Source organism: Mirounga leonina, unplaced genomic scaffold (assembly GCF_011800145.1).
Source record: "Mirounga leonina isolate KUSES-001 unplaced genomic scaffold, KU_Mleo_1.0 Mir_151, whole genome shotgun sequence".
NCBI classification, from domain to species: Eukaryota; Metazoa; Chordata; class Mammalia; order Carnivora; family Phocidae; genus Mirounga; species Mirounga leonina.
In genome coordinates this window covers 56,581,897-56,605,892 of record NW_023270377.1, presented here as the reverse complement: position 1 = coordinate 56,605,892, position 23,996 = coordinate 56,581,897, and the positions used below count along the sequence as shown (strand labels likewise).

At 38.1% G+C, this 23,996-nt stretch overlaps 1 protein-coding gene across 6 annotated transcripts in view; it reads right to left on the bottom strand.

The window, feature by feature from the left end:
* Nucleotides 1-23,996, bottom strand: part of CHN1 (chimerin 1) — a 225,180-nt gene that overhangs the window by 41,238 nt on the left and 159,946 nt on the right. For 5 of the 6 annotated variants that reach the window (XM_035007713.1, XM_035007715.1, XM_035007716.1 and 2 more), the window contains one exon: nt 5,677-5,754. In XM_035007713.1, the coding sequence (XP_034863604.1) occupies nt 5,677-5,754 (78 nt within the window). Of the gene's footprint in view, nt 1-5,676; nt 5,755-6,340; nt 6,545-23,996 lie in introns of those variants that run through there. The other variant, XM_035007718.1, reaches the window with a different exon arrangement.

Here is a 23,996-nt window from a genome sequence, read left to right as displayed (position 1 = left end):
TAGGAATTGCATTGGCTCTGAAGATCATTTTGGGTAGTATGTACATTTTAGCAATATTCTTCTGATCCATAAAACATGGGTTTCTCTTGGGTTAAGTATAACATTTTAAATTCTCTAACCTCATAAAATGGCTACAAAGAAGTATAAGCAACCTGGGCAAAGCTTGTGAAATGTTTCTTTTTGGATTATTAATGGCAGGCAGTAACCTTCTTTGTACTGAGGCATCATAACCAGTTCCTCAGCAGACATTACAAACCATAAAAAGGATAGACAGGGCTGAGAGGGTCATGATGCTGAGGGGCAATGTAGAGGCCTGGATGGAAATGCATGATGAGTTTTTGTGGTCCTCTTCACCACCTTTAGGGACAGAGATAAAAAGCAGACTAGCGTGTGTTCATTATTTTTGGCTTCTGTAGCACCTGGTAAGTACTGTACCAAACAGCAACAGAAACAATGCCTACAGGGATTTTACAGATGATCTTATCCAATCTCCCACTTTGCCTCCATGACTGCCCTAAGGAGAGAAAAACGCCTGCTCTGCACTGAGCTTTGTTATTTTTATCTTCCCTTACAAGTGACCCACATTAAGAATTGGGAATTTTGTGTGTATATACACAGACACATATAAATTATTTGTATAAACTAGAAATGTGTATGTATATATTTCTCTCTATATAGAATATATTAGAATAGAATATTATATATATAATTCAATTTAATCTTTTATTTGAAGGAAAACATTTATTCCTTTAAAATGTCTGTCAGACACTCCATAGTCCTACCCACAGGAAGGGCAATAATGTTTAATAATGAGACATTCTAGGTTGCCTTTTCCATTAGTTATATTGCATTTAACTTTTTATAATGCTATTAATTCAAAACAATATTCAAATTTCTGACACTTAAAATGTGAACACAGATTCTCCAGTCAAATATAAGACAACATGATATTGTTTTACTGCATTTAAAAAACTCACATGAATTTGATTAAAAAATTGTAACAGTATGTGTCTTAAAATCATTAGGAGAACCTATTTTTATGTTGAAATTTCCTGCTGTGGGAGAAATGATTTCAAAATAACAACACTCACCACCACCACAAAGAAAGGTCCCTCCTGTCATATTGTATGCTCATTTAGTCATTCAGCAGATGTTTCTTGAACATTTGCATCTTACTAAATATAGGGACAGGGGAAGGAAGAGTGGAGATGAGTAAAGAAGTGGGGGATGGTGGTGTTGTGATGGTTGCACAGGTAGCCCATTTGGCGAATATGATAGTTCACGGACTGTTGATATAACTAGTTTTAAAAAAATATTCCTTCATATATAGGTTAATTCTTTTTAAAAATAAACATTATTATCTTGTCCTCATATGGGTCTTAATAAAGTTTTAACAGTGGAAAACAGTAATTACCTTAACAAATCTTAATGCTTCTCAATATAATGTAATCAAGAGAACTTTAATTCTGGGGTGCCTGGGTGGCTCAGTTGGTTAAGCGACTGCCTTCGGCTCAGGTCATGATCTCGGGGTCCTGGGATTGAGCCCCGCATCAGGCTCCCTGCTCGGCAGGAAGCCTGCTTCTCCCTCTCCCACTCCCCCTGCTGTGTTCCCTCTCTCCCTGTGTCTCTCTCTCTCTGTCAAATAAATAAAATCTTAAAACAAAAAAAAACCCGAGAGAACTTTAATTCTGAAGCAGTCTCTACACCCATTGGAGGGCTCGAACTCACAACCCCGAGATCAAGAGTCACACGCTCCACCGACTGAGCTAGCCAACCGCCCCAAGAGAATTTTAGAGCTGCAAAATAACTTCTAGATCATGTAGTTTAATTCCACCCTTCACAATAACTCTATTTTTATTTGATGGTTCATTTTGTGTTTATTCTCAGATGGGAATCAAATGAGGACCACAGGTCTTGGATCTGTGTCCTTCGGAGGAAAGGAAAGACCACTTTCAGCAGGAGAGCTGGCCATTTCGATCATCCCGTTTATCAAATGGCAGCAGGTCTGCTCTACCAGGATCGATGGGTTCACTCTCATCGGTTTAAACCCAGTAGGTCTTGAATCAGTAATTTTAGTAAATATTACAAGGCTCATGTGATAGTCTAATTACAGTATCAGTTCACATTTCGGGATTCATTGCATATTATCTTGGCAACATTAAATCTATTAATATAATATGTTACATCTTTCACTTATAGGCAGAATGCAAGTATCTGAGACTCTAACATGAACCAGTTGCCACTTCAAGTCTACTTTAAAGTCATATTTTAAAGTATTCTCTCACTGTAATTCTTAATGTTCTTTTCTTTAAATTACTTAATTTGCCTAAGTAGCCAGGTTTCTGTGGTTGTTTTCATTATATGGAATCTTGATTTTATAGAGTTATCTAAATTACACCAAATGAAACACCAAATAGTTAAATCTGGAAGGAATAAGAGCCACACAGAGGATTTCACTGTACTCTGTGGTGCATGGAAATGCAACTGCTCTTACATAACGTCTAACTCTGCCTGGGAGCTAAGAAAGAAGCTAGAGCTTTCTTTAGCCCCACAGTCATGCCGGGGTTCTCAATTGCATCATGACCTCTGTACCTGGGCAAGAAAAAGCCTTGGTATGGATTCAGAAAAGGAAAATAGGTACTTGGTAACTTCTAACACCTACCAGGAACTCAGTTCTTCTGATGTAGAACCAGTGGTTTAAAGATCAAGCAGTCTGCCCAAGGTCATATAAATGATGAGCAAGCTCCTGAGGGCCAGGGCTGGGTCTCTGTTATCAGTCCGTCCAGAGAACCTCAGATGTAGGGTGTAAGGATATAATCACTGCTGCTGGAGTCCCTCTGTCTTAACGTCAGAGGTGTTTTAGTTAACACTTGTATTCTCCCTCTGTTGTGTTAGCACAGGGGCAGTCCTTAAAGTGAGAGGTTGATCCCGGAAAGAGTTAAAATTATTTTTGCTCTAAGTTATGTTGACAAATTATAATCAGTTTTAAAGGATGTGGTACATTTATTTTTTAAATGATTATCTCCCTAAGAGAGACAACTGTTTCTTGGGATAGATTCTTTATCAAATCCTTATAAATAACAATAGAAAAAATTTAAAAGGCCATGTTACATAACAGTAAATGGGAAGCCTTCCTGCTTTGTTTCATTTTTTCTATTTAAAAAAAAAAAAACGCAAAAACAAAACACCTGTCTGGAGTTAGGCCTAGTTGATTTTTTTTTTTTGGCGGGGGGGGGGTCTCAGCTTGGTGAGTGCTTTCACTGAAGGCATAAGGTATTCTTAGCTTCTCCTTCTGAAATGCGACCTGGCAACTGCTCAACGCCACTGAGCAATGTTACAGAGCAAGGCAGTTCAAGAAGTGAAAAAGAAAGCCACACTGAAATGAGGCTTTGGAGAGTGGGCTTGTGGATTGCAGAATCCACCTTTACCAACACAGAAAACAGTCAAGGGCAAGGTCGTATGAATGATTACGATCATATAAATGCTCAAGTTCTTCCCACCATAAATCTCTGAGCTGTACATACTTACATACCATAAGCAGTGACCTTCTAAGTGAACATCTGTGTGGGAGAGAAGTGCTCCTGCCACAAAGTCTGAATTCTTTGGGGGGGCACGGGAGGGATGTTCTTGGAAGTCAAGTGTGACTACCCCTCCCACCTTTCTTTTCTCATTTTTATAATGCCACCCCACAGAAACATTTTTTAAATAACAAAGGGTAATTTCAATGGAAAGAGTCAAATTCTGAGACTTCTGACCTTATTAGTAACTATAAAAATATGTAATAGAACTTCGCTTTCTAATATGAGCTCTTTCCTGAGCAATACAGCCCACTTGATTTTAATTGTTTAACTCCAGTGAAGGAAGCAGACTTCTTTTTAATGTGGCCCCCCGCCCCCCTTTAAAAACACAAGTATCTTTATAACAGTTTGGGTACCTTGGTCCCAGAGTCAGCACTTTCTGGCTGTTCAAAATTTGCTCATAAAACCATGTGTTAAATTAAAATTGAAAAAGTACTGGAGGATACAACAACAACAAAAAGAATGTGTTTATGTAAATCCCTGAATGGACTTACTATTTGCTTTTGATCAATGAACTTGATTTAGCACTAAAATGGCATCCTTAATAGGTCAGTCTGTTCCTGCTGAACACACCAGAGGGGACATCTTTAGAGACGTATTTTTAAATCTCAGCCGTTTCTAGTTTCTTGCTTAGAAACCTCAATGGCTATTTTTTCGACCGAGCATGCATATAACTTTATACTTTGGGGTCATTCTCTTACAGGATAAAAATCCTGTAAGACTGATTTGTCATACAAGAAGAAACTGAGGCCTAGTAACTTGCATATACTGTTTAGGTTCAAAAATGGAAGAGGTGGTTGACCAGTGGATGCACATACTGAATGGTCTCCATTTCATTTAAAATCAAAGATACTAGTTGAAAGGTAAGGTCCTTAACAATATGTTTAAAGAGGGAGAAGAAAATGCTATTTGGTTTACCTTGAAATATTAGCAATCTTTATATAGTCCAGTTTAGAATTTATCCTTTATCCCAAAATGATCTGAAGATTATAAGAATCTATTCCTCGCTAAAAAAGTAGAGCATTTGGGGGGCTTGGTATTGAGCATTTTGAGTAAAATAAATGCTAGTGTTAAAAATCAGGATGAATTGCAAATGTGAAGTGAGATTTTCTACTACAGAGCCTAGTACATTCTGAATGAATATATCTGCTGAAGAAATGTTGAATAAATGGAAGATCAGGGTTTCCAGCCTATCATCTTTTGAAACCATATGCCCTCTAACATTAAAACTGATGACCTCTAAAGACACCCAACTTGATGATCAAGTTTTCTAACTCCTGTGAAGGGACTAGAAATGCCAGCGCACCCACTAAGTGTACCTGGGTGTTTGTACGTACAGCCTCATACTGCATGTTTCCCCCGTTAGATGCAAAGGACCCAACTCTAAGGCCTTGTATCATGCTGTGCATGCAGGCAACTTGAATCAACACACACATATCTTGACGAAAGATGATTAAAGTATAGTTGGTAAAACACATTAACACAATAATTAAACTCTCTCTCTCACACACACACCCTGAAAGCAATACTCAAAAAGTAAAGAGAGGCTGCTTATATCAGCAGTAACAGTCCCAGAGTAGCCATCCTCCTTTCATCATGGTCAATTCATTAACAGAGGAGAAAAGACAGAAACTGTGGGAAATGCAGACCATCTGCTCAATCCAGATGCAATAACACACGCCTCTTATATCCAAAGCTTTTTACCAGGAAGGAAGGGAGATAAGATCTAATCCTCTCATGAAATATCCGACAAAGGTAGTTAGATATATTTGCATCACAAATAAAAATAATGCCAAAATCAATATTAAATGAGACCTTTTAAATGTCAGTCCAGACTTTTACCATTGAGTGTATTATTGATTAAGCAGAGTACTAAATCAGCATTAGATAAAATGGAGTTGGATTCTATTAGCTTTAGTCAGCTATTCCTTAAATAAGGAATGAAGATGTTTTAAGCATGATTTTAAATAGCAAGCACATTTTAGTCCAGTCATCGTAGTTTTTAAAAGACCTCAAAAGAGATTCCTTTAACACTGTATATTGCAAGCAATGTGCATTTTCTCTCTTCTAAGAAAAGGTTAAAAACAAATATTCTTACCTTGAAATTGTGAACCTTTTCATATTTTGGAATTTGCTCGTTTTCTTTCAGAGTTGCTCTTCTAACAAGTGATGTCAACTGCGAATAAGCAAAGAGTTTCAGAGGTTGCCAGATTGTCACAGACGACTTTTGAGAACCCAGTTTCATTCCCAAGGCTGCTATCAATAAATCTTGCTGACGGCCCTCTGGTTTTGATTTGTGAACTGCAGCTCTATTAGCTTTCCTACCCGACCAAGACTCTTTGGATGGCATTTTGGAATTCAGGAAAGAAATAAAACCTATATTGATCTATGTCGGTGAACTCTATTCAGCTAACAAATGAGCATTCTGCCAGCCAGCACAGAACCCTAATCTACAGAGAGCTGCAGAGAAACATCGCGGAGAGGTGGAGGAGGATGATGAAGCACTTCTTAAAAAGAGGTCGACTAACCAGAAAAATTCTTCTTTCTTCTTTTTTTTTTTTTTTTAAAGGGCTCTATATTTAAGCTTCTGAAAACTCAAGAGTCTGAACAGAAATAAAGAGTCGATGCTAACATACAAAACATTCAGCATCTCTCTATCTCTTTTTAAAAGCCATGCAATTTGGACAAATGATACATTTCTAAAAGCTTCCTTCTCTATTCAATATATTACTGTCCATTCTGGATGAAAGATGCCTACATACTGCCTGCAAGTCAGCTTCTAGCCAGCAGACACCCTGTGGAGCCCCTAGCAGGGAGGGTGGGGAGGGAAGGGATTTGACAAGGAAGGCTGGATTAGACTGGTCACCGTAAGAAAGGCGATAACCAATGAGAATCGAGCAACAGTATTTAAGTATTGTATTCCTCAACTCTCTTTTCCTCCCTCCTCTCATGTAAGATTTTCTTGCTGGCTCAAGGAAAAGGAAAAACAAAAAACAAAAAAAAACCCAAAAAAACAAACAGTGGGAAGACAATGAGCCATGAATGAGTCATGCATTATTACAAAATCGAATATTTCTTTTACCTATTAAAAGCAAAGGAAGATTAACATACAGCATCAGGTTTCAAAAGAATTTACCATCACTGCCTGGTAAATTATGAAAGGCTAATCTATATCCTCCTTTGTGCATTATGGGCTGAGGTTAGCTAACAAAACCCCAATTTTTTTAAAGATGAGCAAAAGCTGGTAAAAAGAAAAGGCGTTTAACTAGATAGCACACTATTTTCATGCAAAACAAGGAGTGTGCATATAACACTGCTAACACCCTGCAGTGGTCAGTTTTGTCTCCCTATAAGGAGGATTTTGTTGCGAATCTGTAAGTAAATGGATCCGGTCTTTATTTTGATTATTAGTCTCAACATTCTTAATTCAAAGAGCTTGAGGCCAGATCATAGTGGGAGCCAGCTAGGAATAATTTCTCATGCACATAGGTCGGAGATGTCGTGTAACTGTGCTTATATCTGTTTGCTGATATAAAAAGGTGGGAAGGGTGCTGGGTAAGAGACAAATCCAGCTCCGTTTAAGAGCAATACCTACACTTTTTGCTCAACTGCTATAAGAAGCTCAAGTTTTCCCATATTGGTTCACTAAACATCTCCCATTAGTTTCCTCATGTTATAGTAATTAAGTTTAACCCATTATGATTCCAGTTGTTACACTACTATATTTAAATGAATTCAGTCCATTTGCTGAACAAAATTTATCTCAGATTTCATAATCTATAGGGGGTATGTGCCCAATGCAGATTCTAGTTTAATTGGGACATAAAGTTGTTCTTAAACCATGCTAGATATTAGAAATATTGATGACTGATTTTCTAAACATTCCCCGATTTTTTAATTTACTTGAGTATATAGTCCCTTCTTTTAAAATGTCTTACTCTTTTAAAAAAATTTCTAAGGGCATCTGGTTGGTTTAATCAGAGGAGCATGCAACTCTTGTTCTCAGGGTTGTGAGTTTGAGCCCCATGCTGGGTGTAGAGATTACTTAAATTTATGAAAAAAAAATTTTCTAATAAAAGGCAGAAGTTAATATTTACATCTATAGGTATTTCATTCCCACATATTTATACCCTTATGTGATCAAGACCAAAAAATAAAATGCTCCTGTTCTAAGAGAAAATACAATGGAAAGAACTTTCCTTGCCTAACCTAAATTACTTTTCAGTTTAGACCTAGTTTGTCATGTGATGACTAAAAATATAAATGCCAACCAACTCTTTAGTCATGCACAACTGAAGGTGAAGTTTATCCAATTCTCAGTAGACACTAGAAAAGATTCCAAAGCCAAATTGAACAGTAAATTTTTTTCTTTCTATGATGTTTAATGCTTAATGTTTACATTACTATGTTAAAGAAAACAATCACCCATGTAACTCAAAGCAGCTTTTTTTTCTCCCCTGAGTATTTCTGATCAAGGTCCTTTATTATAAACCATCCCCAGTTCTTCAGCTGTAGTAACTTAAATTCAACCAACGCATAGAAAGACTAATGGTAGAGAAAATTCATGGCTGGGCCAAAGTGCACATTTTGTCTTTGAGAGGCAAGTCTACTGTAGACTCTGCAAGGTCACTCTTCCTCCCAAATAATTTTGGTACCTAATCAAGACATACTGGATTAATTGCAATTTGGGCAGCTACCTAGGGCAACAGGAGATAGAAAACAATGGCGCAGGATGAAGTTCTTAGCTACTCTCAAAGGGCTAGGGTTTTTTTGGTCGCAGGATGCCTTCAATAACCTGCAATAATGTGCTTCTGCCATAATTTTGGTGCAGTAGCTCTCAAGTCATAAGAACTGCTAATTCTAAAGTTCAGAACTAATATCAATGTTCTGATGTTCTAGACAAATATATACCACTCATCCTTATATTTATCTGGCCATATTTAGATAGCTACAGAATCTATTAATGATGGCTATCATTTATTATTAAATATCCATGTTCCAGGCACCTAGCTAATAAGCACTTTACATACAGAATCCCATTAAATCCACAGAAAGATGCCTATGAAGTGTATTTTATCCTCACTTCATAGTTGAAAGAAAAGAGGCCTACAGTATTCAGTTTTTCATTTTGACTATAACTAACTCTGGCCATCCTTGATACATTCACGTAAATGAGGGGGACGAGCCTGGAAAAAACAATGGAGAACAGGCAGATTCTACAACCCTCTCGGTGTCTGCGTCTGTCCATACCATCTACAATATAGAGAAGTGGACTACAAAAATGGTGTGTGTGTAGTAGGAGGCAGTTGTGTGAGGAATAAGAAACAGCAGGGGGAAACAGGTGACCTTCGAAGGGAACACATTTGCTGTTTTTCAAATAAAGAAATTTCCACCACTACCCCTCTAGCCGGTTGTTTGTCTAGTAATAATACTGAATTTATGTGAAACTAGTCTCTCATTTTCACCAAGTGTAGTACAATAGGGCCAGGGGTCGTGGAACCAGACAAAAGTGCTGATCTTAACCCTGTCATCTACTGGCTGTGGCATGTCCTGGTCAAGTTACTAATTTCTTCCAGTCTTTGTTTCCTTATGTGTATAAAAGTACTTACATTATAGAATTAGATGAGATAGTATAGGGGAAGCATTTTGCATTATTCCTGGCACAGACAGTAATCAATAAATAGAAGTTTCCCTCCTTTCCTTGTATCTAAGGACTTCTATTTCCAAGATCAGGGTTAAGATAGTGGGACTGTGAAACATGTAAAAGGCCCAAGGCCACTGGCCTAAGCAGTATAAGCTTCAGGTCAAGCTGTAACCAGGTGCTTTAAGGACACATCATAAGCATCACTGTTCTGCAATCCTTAGCTTATCCTGTCATGGCAGTCTGAACCCCTAGGCTCAAACTCTGAGTAATCTTTGTTCTGTCCACCTTCCCACCTCAAAACCTGCTTACAGGGAAGGATCTTATCAACTTATTCATGCTAAGGTACAAATGACTGATTATACTTCCTTTTCCACAAATATCTGGTTTTTAATATAGGACCAAGACTTCTGCCAAAGGAATAAATCTAATTATTGTATGTCAGACCTCGTTAACAGTAAGAGTATTCTGTAGGAAACTGAAAGGACCTCACACAGCCAGCCACCTCCTTTGACTATCATCGTGATACCACAGACTCATGAACACAATGTTCCAGTTAACTAAGTAAAGTCAACATTCCATCAGAAAAGCACCATAAAGGAATGTTCTAGCTGGCATGGCCCAGAAGTTTGGAGAGATGAAGAGTAACTACATTAACTATTGGGTAAACTTGGTTCAGGTTTAGCAAAATTCTGCAATTTCTATAAAATATTAATATTCAGATATTAAGAACACAGCTTTGATTTTTGGGGTCCAGGATGGTAACAGAGGAAGACCCTGAATGCACGTCCTCCATGTACATAGCACACCTACACCTATTTATAGAGGAACCACTCCTGAAGAACTGAGGGTTGACTGAACAGCTCCTGCACAACCAAAGAAAGACCTCATAGAGAACAGCCAGACAGACTAATGAAGGAAACTGCTCCCCTTGAAACTGCAAACTGCAGTGGGAAGGGATAGGGGCTATGAGCTGGCCACAGTTCAACAAAACAACAAGAGGGGAGGTGGACGGGGGGATGGGGTAACTGGGTGATGGGCATTAAGGAGGGCATTTGAAGTCATGAGCACTGGGTGTTAAATGCAACTGATGAATCACTAAATTCTACCTCTGAAACTAATAAAAAAGTGAAAATTAAAAAATAAAAAATTAAAAAACAACTACAATATGAAAGATCCAGCCCTGGAACTCTCTGGCAGGGTAGCTGCTGGAACTCTCCAAGTTGAAGGGGCTGGTGAGTGCCATGGTTTACGTTCCCCTCCACCTTATAGCCCAGACAGGAGCACAGCTGGCTTGCCATCTCATGAGCCTCGAGCCTCCCACACCAAACCAAGCTGTGCCACCAAGGTGGCTCCAGCACAGCATATACTGGGGCACCCCCGGTCACCGTTGGCTCTAGCTCCAGCTCACTAAGATGACACAAGCATAAAGCACCCTGGAACACACCAGGCCCACACTACTTCAGCTCCAGATGACCTACTGGAGCAACCCCAGTGCAGAGTGCTCTGGGACCTCCTCGCTCCCACCTCCTTTAGCTCCAGCTGCCCGCCAGGGCACCTCCTTTGCTGAGCACCCCAGGACACCCCAGACTACACCCACTTCAGCTGTCCTGCCAGAGTGCCCTCTGCACGTAGAGCCCCAGGGCCCTCCCTCCCCGCCCCCACACTTGTATGCACTTCGGCTTCAGCTCTACTGCCAGGTTGCCCTTTGCACAGAGAACCCCAGGACCCCCTGGCTTACACCCACTTCAGCTTCAGCTGTCCTATCAGGGAGCCCTCTGCACTGACAGCTCTGGGGCTGCCCCACCCCATGCCCTCTTCAGTTCCAGCCATCCCAGGAGGGCAGCCCCAGCATGGAGTACTCCAGGACCCCCAGCACATGCCAGCCACTAGGCACACACAGTCTACACAGGGTATGACCATACACAAGACTATTCCTTCAAGCTTAGAAGTAGCTGTTCTAATTCATAGAAACAAACACAGAAAGTGAAGCAAAATGAGAAGACAGAGAAATATGCTCCAAATGAAAGAACGAGACAAAATATCAGAAAAAGAATTAAATGAAACAGAGATAAGCAATATGCCTGATAAAAAGTTTAAGTAATGATCATAAAGATGCCCATGGACTGGAGAGAAGAGTGGAAGAACTCAGTGAGAACTTCAAAAAGAGACTGAAAATATTAAAAAGAATCAATCAGAGTTGAAGAATACAATAACTAAAATGAAAACTACACTAGAGGAAATCACCAGTTGATTAGTAGATGGAGAAGAAGAGATCAGCAATCTGAAATACAGGCTAATGGAAAGCACCCAAGCTGAACAATGAAAAAAAAAAAAAAAAGAATTTATAAAAAGGAGGATGGGTTAAGGGATCTCTTAGACAACATCAAGTGAACAAGCATTTGCATTATAGAGGTCCCAGAAGAAGAAGAGATACAGGGGCAGAAAACTTATCTGAACAAATGATGACTGAAAACTTCTCTAACCTGGGGAAGGAAATAGACATCCAGGTTCAGGAAGCAAAGAGAATTCCAAACAAGATGAATCCAAGGATGTCCACACCATGACAAATAATCATTTAAATGTTTAAAGGTAAAGAGAATTTTAAAAGCAGCAAGAGAGAAGTAAATAATTACATACAAGGGAACCCCATAAAGCTATCAGCTGATGTTTCAGCAGAAACTTTACAGGCCAGAAGAGAGTGGCATGATATATTCAAAGAACTTAAAGAAAAAAACCTACAACCAAGAATACCCTACCCAGCAAGGTTATCATTCACAATGGAAGGAGAGAGAGTTTCCCCACAAAAACAGAAGTTAAAGGAGTTCATCACCACTAAACTGGCCTTACAAGAAATGTTAAAGGAACTTCTTTAAGTGGAAAAGAAAAGGTGATAATTAGAAAAAAAAAATTATAAATGAAAAGATGTAAAATAGGACAACATATACATAAAACGTGGCAGAGGAAATAAAGTAGTTTTTAAAGAATGTTTACTTTAAACTTAAGTGACCATCAACTTAACAAGACAATACATACTGAGGATGTTATAGATGAACCTTATGGTAATCCCAAACCCAAAACCTATAATATCTACACAAAAAATAAAGAGAATGAAAGGTAAGATTAACAGTCAAGTGTAAATCAAAAGGAAAGGGAACAAGAGAAGAACAAAGAAGTAAAAAAACAACCAGAAAGCAATGAATAAAATGGCAATAAGTATTTAGCTATTAATAATTACTTTAAATGTAAATTGTCTAAATGCTCCAATAAAAAGACATAGGGTGGTGAAATGGATAAAAAACAAGACCCATCTATAGGCTGCTAGAAGAGACTCACTTCAGACCCAAACACACAACAGACTGAAAGTGAATGGAAGGAAAAAGATATTTCATGCAAATGAAAGTGTGGGAAAAAAAAAAAAAGCGGAGGTAAAAAAACTTAGACAAAGAGACTTTAAAGACTGTAACAAAAGACAAGAGCATTATATAATGATAAAAGGATCAATCCAACAAGAAGATATAACAATTGTAAACATTTGTGCACTCAACATTGGAGCACCTAAATACATAAAGCAAATATTAAAAGACATAAAGGGAGAAATTGACAGTAATACAGTAATAGTAGGGGAGGAGTTTAATACCCCAATTACATCAACGGATAGATCATCCAGGCATAAAATCAATAAGGAAACAGTGTCATTGAATATCACATTAGACCAGATGGACTTAACAGATATACACAGAACACTGCATCCAAAAACAATAGAATACACATACTTTACAAGTGTACATGGAACATTCTCCAAGACAGATCACCATGTTAGGCTAAAAAACAAGTCTCAATAAATTTAAAAATACTGAAATCATATCATGCATCTTTTCTGACTATAAAGCTATGAAACTAGAAATCAATTACAAGTAAAAAATACTAGAGAAAAACCACAAACATGCAAAGGCTAAAGAACATGTTACTAAAAGACCAATGGGTCAATGAAGAAATAAAAAAAAAAAAAATACATGGAGACAAATGAAAATAAAAACACAATGGTCCAAAATCTTTGGGACACAATGAAAGGAGTTCTAAGAGGGAAATTTATAGGCCTACCTCAAGAAAAAGAAAAAGCTCCCCAAAACAATCTAAACTTACACCTAAAGGAAGTAGAAAAAGAAAAAACAAAGACCACAGTTAGTAGAAGAAAGGAAATAATGAAGATCAGAGCAGAAATAAATGAAATAGAACCTAAAACACAACAGAAAAGGTCAATGAAATCAAGAGGTGGACCTTTGAAAAGATAAACAAAATTGATAAACCTTTAGGCAGACTCATCAAGAACAAAAGGGAGAAGACCCAAATAAGTAAAATCAGAAATGAAAGAGAAGTAACAACCAACATCACAGAAATAAAAAGAATTCTAAGACAATACTATGGAAAATTATATGCCAACAAATTGGGCAACCTAGAAGAAATGGATACATTTCTAGAAACATACAAACAAACAAAACGGAATCATGAAGAAATAGAAATCTGAACAGACTAATTACTAGTAATGGAAGAGAATCAGTAATCAAATAGGAAAACTCCCAACAAACAAAAGTCCAGGACCAGATGGATTCACACGTAAATTCTACCAAACATTTAAACAAGAATTAATACCTATTCTCCATAAGCTATTCCAAAAAAAGAGGAGAAAGTTTCCAAATCCATTTGATGAGTCCAGCATTACTCGGGTATATCAAAACCAGACAAAAACACCATGGAAAAAGAAAACTACAAGCCAATATCCCTGATGTAAAATATCCTTGAACATAAAGGCAAAAATCCTCAACAAAATATTAGTAAACCATATTATACAATACACTAAAAGGATCAGTCACCACAATTAACTGGAATTTTTTCTGGGGATGCAAGGATGGTTCAATATTTGCAAATCAATCAGATGATGCACCACATCAATAAAATGAAAGCTAAAAATCATGATCATCTTGGGCCACCTGGGTGGCTCAGTCAGTTAAGCATCTGCCTTTGGCTCAGGTCATGATCTCAGGGTCCTGAGATCCAGCCCTGCGTTGGGCTCCCTGCTTTAGCAGGGAGCCTGCTTTTCCCCTCTCCCTCTGCTGCTCCCACTGCTTGTGCTCTGTTTCTCTCTCTCAAATAAATAAAATCTTAAAAAAAATCATGATCATCTCAAAAGATGCATAAAAAGCATCTGACAAAGTATAACATCCATTTGTGATTAAAAACCCTCAACAAAACAGGTTTAGAGGGAACATACCTCAACATAATAAAGGATATAAAAGACCCATAGCTAACATTATACTTAGTGGTGAAAAACTGAGTTCCCCTAAGATTAGGAACAAGACAAGGATATCCACTCTCACCCTTTTGATTCATTGTAGTGGAAGTCCTAGCCACAGCAATCAGACAAGGAAAAAGAAACAAACGGCATCCAAATTGATAAGGAAGATGTTAAACTGTCACTATTTGCAGATAACATGATACTATACATAGGAAACCCTAAAGAGTCCACCAAAAAGCTATTAGAAGTAAAAATGAATTCAGTAAAGTCACAGGATACAAAATTAACATACAGAAATAGGTTGTGTTTCCATACACTAATAATGAAGTAGTAGAAAGAGATATTAAGAAAACAATTCGGGCGCCTGGGTGGCTCAGATGTTAAGCATCTGCCTTCGGCTCAGGTCATGATTCCAGGGTCCTGGGATCGAGCCCCACATCGGGCTCCTGGCTCAGCAGGGAGCCTGCTTCTCCTTCTCCCTCTGCCTCTCTCCCTGCTCATGCTCTCTCTCTCTGTTCTCTGTGTCTCAAATGAATAAATAAAATCTTTAAAAAAAAAAAAAAGAAAACAATTCCATTTACAATTGTACCAAAAAGAATAAAATAACTAGGAATAAATTTAACCAAGGAGGTGAAAAACCTATACTCTAAAAACTATAAAACACTGATGAAAGAAATTGAGGATGACACAAACAAATGGAACAATATTCCATGCTCATGAATTAGAATATTGTTAAAATATCCATACTTCCCAAAGCAATCTATAGATTCAATGCAATCCCTATGAAAAAACCAACAGCATTTTTCATAGAACTAGAACAAATAATCCTAAAATTTGTATGGAACCACAAAAGACCCCAAAAAGCCAAAGCAATCTTGAGAAAGAACAATGCTGGAGGTATCAAAGCCCCGGATTTCAAGATATACTAAAAATCTGTAGTAATCAAGAGTATGGGACTGGCACAAAAACAGACACAAATCAATGGAACAGAACAGACAGCCCAGAAATAAACCCATGCTTAGATCTCCCATTAATCTATGACAAAGGCTATGACAAGAATATAACAGGGAAAAGACAGTATCATCAATAAATGGTGCTGGGAAAACTGGACAGCCACATGTAAAAGAATGAAACTGGACCCCTTTCTCACACCATATACAAAGATAAACTCAAAATGGAGTAAAGTAAACTCTAAATGTGAGATCTGAAACCACAAAACTAAAAGAAATCATAGGCAATATCTCTTTGATGTTGGCCTTAGCAACATTTTTGTAGATGTGTCTCCTCAGGCAAGGGAAACCAAAACAAAAATAAACTATTGGGATTACACCAAAATAAAAAGCTTCTGTGTAGCAAAGGAAACCATAAACAAAATGAAAAGGTAACCTACTAAATGGGAGAAGAAATTTGCAACAGACATATCCAATAAAGGGTTAGTATCCAAAATATATAAAGAACTGATACAACTCAACATGAAAAAGCCAAATAATCTGATTTGAAATGGGCAGAGGATCTAAACTGACATTTTTCCGAAGAAGACAGATAGATGGCTAAAAGACATGAAAAAGATGTTCAACATAACTCATCATCAGGGAAATGCAAATCAAAACCACAATGAGATATCACCTTACATCTGTCACAGTAACTAGAGTCAAAAAGACAAGAAACAACAAACGTTGGTAAGGATGTTGAGAAAAAGGAACCCTCATGCTCTGTTGGTGGGAATGTAAATTTTTGGTGCAACCGCTATGAAAAATAGTATGGAGATTACTCAAAAAATTGAAAATACCATATGATTCAGAAATTCCTCTACTGGGTATTTACCCCCCAAAAGTGAAAACACAAATTGGAAAAGATACATGTACTCCTATGTTTACTGTAGCATTGTTTACAATAGCCAAAATGTGGAAGCATCTGTCCACAGATGAATGGAGAAAGATGTGAGACACACACACACACAATGGAGTATTACTTAGCCATAAGAAAAGAATGAGATCTTGCCATCTGCAACAACATGGATGGACCTAAAAGATATTATGCTAGGTAAAATGAGTCAGAGAAAGACAAATACCATATGATTTCACTTATACGGGGAATCTGAAAAACAAGACAAAACAAACAAAAGCATAAATAGACCATAAACAGAGAACAAACTGATGATTGCCCAAAAGGGAGGGGATGGGCAAAATGGGTGAGGGCAAGTGGGAAATACAGGCATCCAGTTATGGAACGACTAAGTCACAGAGATGAAATGTACAACATAGGGAATATAGTTAATGGTATTGTAATACAGTAGTACAGTTACAGATGGTAGTTAAACTTGTGATGAGCATAGCATAACGTATAGAGTTGGAGAATCACTATGCTGTATACCTAAAACTAATGTAACATTGTAACCATAATTCAATTAAAAACAAAACAGCTTTCCGAACCCCCAATATCAAGTTATTATCATGAAGATTTGTGGATCCAAGCAAAGCTCACCCTAGATACACAGATTATTCATACCTTTTCCCCTGAATTATAATTTATAACCTAATTTCTCTCCGATTAGAGCCAAGAATGGAATATATTCCAAGGTACTTAGTGACAATGTGTCACATTACATTAACTGATAACTGCATGTTACTGTACTAGGAAATGCTTCAAATGGAGGATGTAGTTTAGTTGTTAAAACAATCAATAAGGTAGACATTATAATTCTCACTTTGTAGATGATGAGACAGAAGCTTAGAAAGGTTAATAAGTACCTTGCCCAAGGTCATTCAATATGTGGAAGGAGTAGGATTTGAACCCAGGCCTATGTGACTTCAAATTCTGTGTCTTTCCTCTAGAATTGTCCTGCTTCTCCTATTATCTATTGTTAACATGCAATTCTGAAAGGCTATCATTTCAATAAATTTCTAGATCACTTAAATTCTGGTACCGTTCAGGTCACCAACTATTTTAGTACTGCTTATATCTGAATTTATAGTATCTTCCATATTCATCACTTAATCAAAAGTTTCAAATGCATTTTAAGTCAAACAGTAAAAACATCTATACAGAACTTTATAAATTCCTTTAGTTATGTTGGGATAAATAACTTTTTATGTTGCACAGGAAACCCTTACATTTTGCTAGGGCTCTAAATTTTTATGCTACTGGCATCAGTCACATTCCTAACTTGGTCTTCGTTACACAGCTCCTCCAGCATTAACATAAAATCCACCTAAACAGATGATAAAGCACATCGGTGCATTCATTTCGGTGTATAATAAATTTAAATTATACTAACACTGACACTACCAAACTCTGCATACTCTAACATGTTCCCTAACGGACTCGTATGTAATAATTTTAAACACAGGACATTTGAAAACATAATGCAAACAAAAAAGTACAGCCCTGCATTCCTTATTCTTTCAAGAAACAACAGAAATGATCAAATTTTCCAAGCAACAGTTCTGAGGGAGTGTTTTGCACTCTGCACAAAGAACACCAGGCCCTGAGAGGGGGTGGAATGGCGCACAGCCCGGTTTCCAAGCCTGGCTCTGACTGATACCAGCCAACTCCCTGAACTTCTCTAAGTCCTCGACTAAATGAACTCTGTGGTGTTCTCTATATTTGTAATAGAAAGTCAAAGGAAAGGAAGGTTCATACTCATTCAGCACACAGGTATAAAGACTTGGGTGTGTCTGCTGGTAAAGACCAGCTTGGCCATCTCCAGTTCCCCACAAGGCAGCTCTGGCTGATTTACTACAGGATTTTGTCTGGTACCCAGTCTTATAGGCTCAGAAACTCAAGGTGATCATATCTATTTCTCAAGAGAGAGTGACAGTATAATACCAAGCTCATAAAACTGATAAGGTAAAAGCAGAATGACAGTAGTCTAGTTTATCGTAAGGGATGAGACAGAATTATAATAAAGTGGGTGACCAACATTCTCTTTTCTGGTAACATACATATACTGGAAACAAAAAATAATTAGGGTGCTGATGAGAAAGGAATCAGAACAAGTGGAGTGGGTTAGATGAACTGGTACAGTTCTGCTTAACATGCAGAGTTAAGCCATTGGTTCAATCCTAAACAGTAAGGATGGCCCTGCCAATAGCCAGGAACATTCATTGTCCAGTTGGTGGGGCTCCCTCACTTTAAATCAGTGCTTAGATGGACTTAAGCAACTTCCACTTCTTTGAGTCTTTTTCCAGGTGTCTCTTTATGATGGTTTTGCATATTTCTGTTCAAATATCATAAATGGCTATTTTAAAGTTAGTTCCTAAGACACAGTCCTAGGTTTTCACTTACAAGTTCTTAAAGGATACTAGATTGTAGCCCTGATGTATTGATAACAATTTATATAATAGGTACTTTGGGAAGATAAAATAAATGGAAGATGTTTTCTTATCCTGAGGTATGTAATTACAAAGTAATATATACATGTAATATACATAAAATTACCCATTAAACATTCTAGTCTAACACTCTTCAAGATTCAGCCACTGGCAACGATTGGTTGGATGGTGATGATCATAACAACATTCTTTTCTGGTTCTTCCTAATGAAAAGCTGAAATTGACCTCCATGGGAAATTCTCAGTTTTTCCGCCTCAATGAACCTGAGGGGCTACGTAGGAAACGTATCATTGATTTTTTTTTTTTTAAGATTTTATTTATTTATTTGACAGAGACAGAGACAGCGAGAGCAGGAACACAAGCAGGGGGAGTGGGAGAGGGAGAAGCAGGCTTCCTGCTGAGCCGGGAGCCCGATGCGGGGCTCGATCCCAGGACCCTGGGATCATGACCTGAGCCGAAGGCAGTCGCTTAACCAACTGAGCCACCCAGGCGCCCTCATTGATTTTTTGACTTTTGTTTTACCCATATTTTTGGTATCTTTTATCTACAAGACTTAAAGAAACACTATTATTATTCAGTAACAACACAGATGAAATTAGAGGAGCACGAACACTTTATGAACAATTAAGGGACTTGAAATTCAGTGCAAAACTCTTGAATCACAGACGTTTCACTTTTACAGAAAGCTTTTAGTTATATATTTGGCAATTACAACTAAAATGCCAACTCAGATCAATATTATTAGGAGTATTTTCAGATTTTAAACTGCCACGTGAGGCTATTTCAAGCTACTGCAGTCCAGTAAACATTTTGCCATCAACAGTGTATCATAATAAAAGTTTAGCTTTCTCATTCGTCCAGTGACTTATATGGACTAGGGTGGGATGAAGTCCTTGTGTTTTGGTTATTTTAAAAAGGACCTGTTACCAACTTACTTAAACTTAAGGTATAAAAGCTTATTTCCTTTATGTGTAGTCTGATTAAAATATTCTAATTATAATTTATTTTAATATTTTTAAGCTCAATAAAGATAAATTCTGACACATGGTATGAAGTATATTTGTGAAGTTCAAACATACCTATTTTGAAAACCTGTTTTTATTATTTGAAAATGACAAGAGTGGCCTGAAGGTAAAAAATTTAACTTTCATAACAATTACCCTGAGAAGAAGTGTAAGCATGAGCATAATTCATAGATGTGTTCATTGTTCACCCAGGGCTAGACATTAATGTGTGTTTTTTGTAATGACACTGCTATGTGGTGTGTTTTACATCAAAATAATGATGTTAAAAAAGTAAAAATAGCCTGTTTCTGGGCACTTTTTAAAATCAACCTTTTTATATCATGTCCACAGTATTTCATTTTCCGAAATTCTTGTTAGTTCAAAGGATCCTAATGAAATTAAGAGAAAACTTTAACAACCTCTAACTTAAAAGAGGTAGATTCTTTTACATATATATGTATCTTAAGTATTCTTTTTTTATTTTAAGACTTTATTTACTTGAGAGAAAGAGAGAGAGAGAATGCACACGAGCCGGGGCGAGGGACAGAGAGAGAAGCAGACTCCCCGCAGAGCAGAGAGCCCAACGCGGAACTCGATCCCAGGATCCTGGGATCACAACCTGAGCTAAAGGCAGACGCTTAACCGACTGAGCCACCCAAGCGCTCCATGTTTTATGTATCCTTATCTATGTATATTCATACATATATATAGGTACATATGTATATATATGGTGTCCCATAATGGAGTTGGACATCTGAAAAGTAATCTCAGGCACGTGGACCAGGCCCAGAAGTACATTAGTCAATAGGAGAGAGACTGCAATGAACTTCCTGCGAGGAGGAAGAAGAAAAGATTATAGGAGAATTTAACCTCCATCTTTCAGTGACATTTTGTACTGAGAGGGATCTACACTGCTCCTTTCCTCCTCCACAAAGGATAGGTTAATGGAGAATAATTTAAGGAGCAAGCGAAGATCTTAGGTTGAGAAGGTCAAATATTACTTAAGGCTCTCTAGCTAGCTTGGGCTAGAGCTCTACTACCTTTCCCACCAAAATGTCCCCAAGAGCAACCAACAGTGAAAGGGATGTGCAGGGACCCAGGGGTGGCTCTCTAAGCTCCCCCATAGCGTACCCATATAAAAATGTTTTCAATCAGTTACTACTGGGTAAAAGTGATGGTCTAGGAAAATGAGTCATATTTCTCTCTAGGCTTAGCATATCCCTTGCCTTGCAGCAGGAAGCTCACAGCTGGTTTCAGGAGAGCAGGCCTGGGTGACTGAGGGAGGCCCAGGAAGATCCTTTTCAGCAGCAGGCCTGGTTCGAGGGTCATTTCACATAGCACAAAGTAATCTGTGAGGTAACTGGCTTCATGATCCTGTTCTAGTCTTACAAGAACTTTCATTACTGTATTCTTCTGTGTATTTTGGCTAAAAAAAAAAAAATTCCAAGTCTGATTCTTAGGCTGTCCCCAGCTCAGTAACACTTACACAGAGCTTTAGATTCTACAAAGTGCTTTGTCACATAGACTACTGCATTGCATCCTCACAATCCTGTTCTTCAGAAGGAAAATTCTGTGATGCTAAGGTATTTGCAGATAAGCAAAGGAGCCATGATGGAAACCCAGGCCTCCTGACTTCACACTCTATTCTCTCTCTCCTCTGCTCTGCTTCCCTGACACCAGGGATATGATCACTTAACATGGCATGAGACTGACTCTCACCTTAGGAAGGCCCAGGCTTACAAAGACCCAGAACCAAGAGCAAGCAGAAATATTTACAGCTGAAAATGACCACCCCCAATTCAGTTCTAAGCTTGACAAATGGTTTACAGATAAGTATGGTCAGCCTTGGTGATTAATTTCTGGCAATTAAAAGCCTTCTTCATTATTTAGATGGTGGTGAGTAAAGTTATGTGTTGCTTTTAATTAGATACATGCAGGCCCTTTGACAAATGTCTAATGGCTTCAAGGAGCGTTATGGAGCAGCCTGCTTTTTTTTTGTTTTGTTTTTATATTTGTTTTTGCATTCACTGGCTTTTCGTGTTCCTTAAATAAAAACAAATCAACAAAACCATCCTCCAAACCAATGGATTGAGAGACTAGGCTCCAGAGCAACTAATTAAGCTGTCTTTAGAAAGAGGTAATTAAGCTTTCCATTAAAATTCACCAAAAAGACATACATAATTTACAAGGTGGAAAGTCATTTCAATCTTACGGGTAAACAATTAACTAAGTCTTTTTTTTTTTTTTTTTAAAGATTTTATTCATTTATTTGCAGAGAGATACACAGTGAGAGAGGGAACACAAGCAGGGGGAGTGGGAGAGGGAGAAGCAGGCTTCCCGCGGAGCAGGGAGCCCGATGCGGGGCTCGATCCCAGGACCCTGAGATCATGACCTGAGCCGAAGGCAGACGCTTAACGACTGAGCCACCCAGGCGCCCCAACAATTAACTAAGTCTTATATTGATAAGAGAGATTCCAAACTGGCCAATGCAGTGATTACATGATTAGATGCATTTTATCTTTAAAAGAATATAGTATAAAAAATTAAGAATCTGGGATTCTGGACATGTGGCCTGAGAAAGTATAAACACTTCACAGAGCCCACTAATTCAGTAAAAGAAAATATAGAAATGGCCAAAGTATATATGTACAATACAAAGTTCTCCTAAATAGCTTTCATTCAAAAAATATTCTATTGACTATCTACGTTTTAGGCATTAGTGAAACTGGTGAGTACCAGAGAATAGAGCTCTAGCTATTTTCACAAGGACCTGATATTAAACAAATAAATACATACTTAATGAATCAATTATAATTGGGATAAGTATTGGATGAGTAGTGGATTTAATTCCATCGTGTTTTAATCCTGATGACCACATTCTTTAAAAAAAGTTGAATATATATGAAATCTACGCCCATGTCCTCCTTCCAAGCTGCTTCCTCCTCTCCCATTCCTTCTGAGACTCTCTCAGGTGACTTCTACACATCTCTCCATCCCAGATCTCTTTCTTCCCCCAATCTGGGAGTGCCTTCAGCAGCCTCTAACACTGAAACCACAGGGCAGTTTGCTGACCACCTCATACAGTCCTTTGATCAGAAATAATGCAAGCAGGGAGCTGCTGTTTATAAACATTCCTCCTCAGGGCACCTGGGTAGCTCAGTTGGTTAAGTGACTGCCTTTGGTTCTGGTCATGATCCCAGGGTTCTGAAATCGGCCCACATGGGGTTCCCTGCTCAGCGGGGAGTCTGCTTCTCCCTCTCCTCGTGCCTCTCTCTCAAATAAATAAAATCTTAAAAAAAAATAAACGTTCCTCCTCAATCTAATAATTCCATCCATAGTTAATTAAAAAATTTTTTTTAAGATTTTATTTATTCACTTTAGAAATATATATACAGAGATAGCAAATAGAGGGGTAGAGGGGCAAAGGGGGAGGGAGAGGGACAAGCAGACTCCACACTGAGCATGAGCCAAACACAGGGCTTGATCTAATGACCCTGAGATCATTACCTGAGCCAAAATTAAGAGTCGCACACTCGGGGCCCCTGGGTGGCTCAGTCGTTAAGCGACTGCCTTCGGCTCAGGTCATGATCTCAGGGTCCTGGGATCGAGACCCGCATCGGGCTCCCTGCTCTGCAGGAAGCCTGCTTCTCCCTCTCCCACTCCCCCTGCTTGTGTTCCCTCTCTCGCTGTGTCTCTGTCAAATAAATAAATAAAATCTTAAAAAAAAAAAAAAAAAAGGATCACACACTCAATCAACTGAGCCACAAAGGTACCCCTAAAAAGTTTTTTTTAACTGAAGTTCAGTGTTATCTACAGTTAAATAGTTAAAAGCTTGGCTCCTGAGTAAAGACTATCTGTAAAAGATCTCCACTCACTTACTACAGTTATGGGACCTAGGGGGGAAGTTTCAGTTTCTTCATGTGTAAAACTGAAATGATAATAGTACCTACCTCATAGCGTTGTTGGGAGGATGAAATGAAATAATGTATGTAGAATGTATGGACTATATGTAAAGCATGCATTTTCAGTACCTAACATGCAGAGAGCTCTCCAAGACTAGGTGTTGGTGACCATACCAACACTGCTATCATCAGCAGCATCAGTCTTATCACCTAACACCATGCTTGGACAAACGGGGGGGGG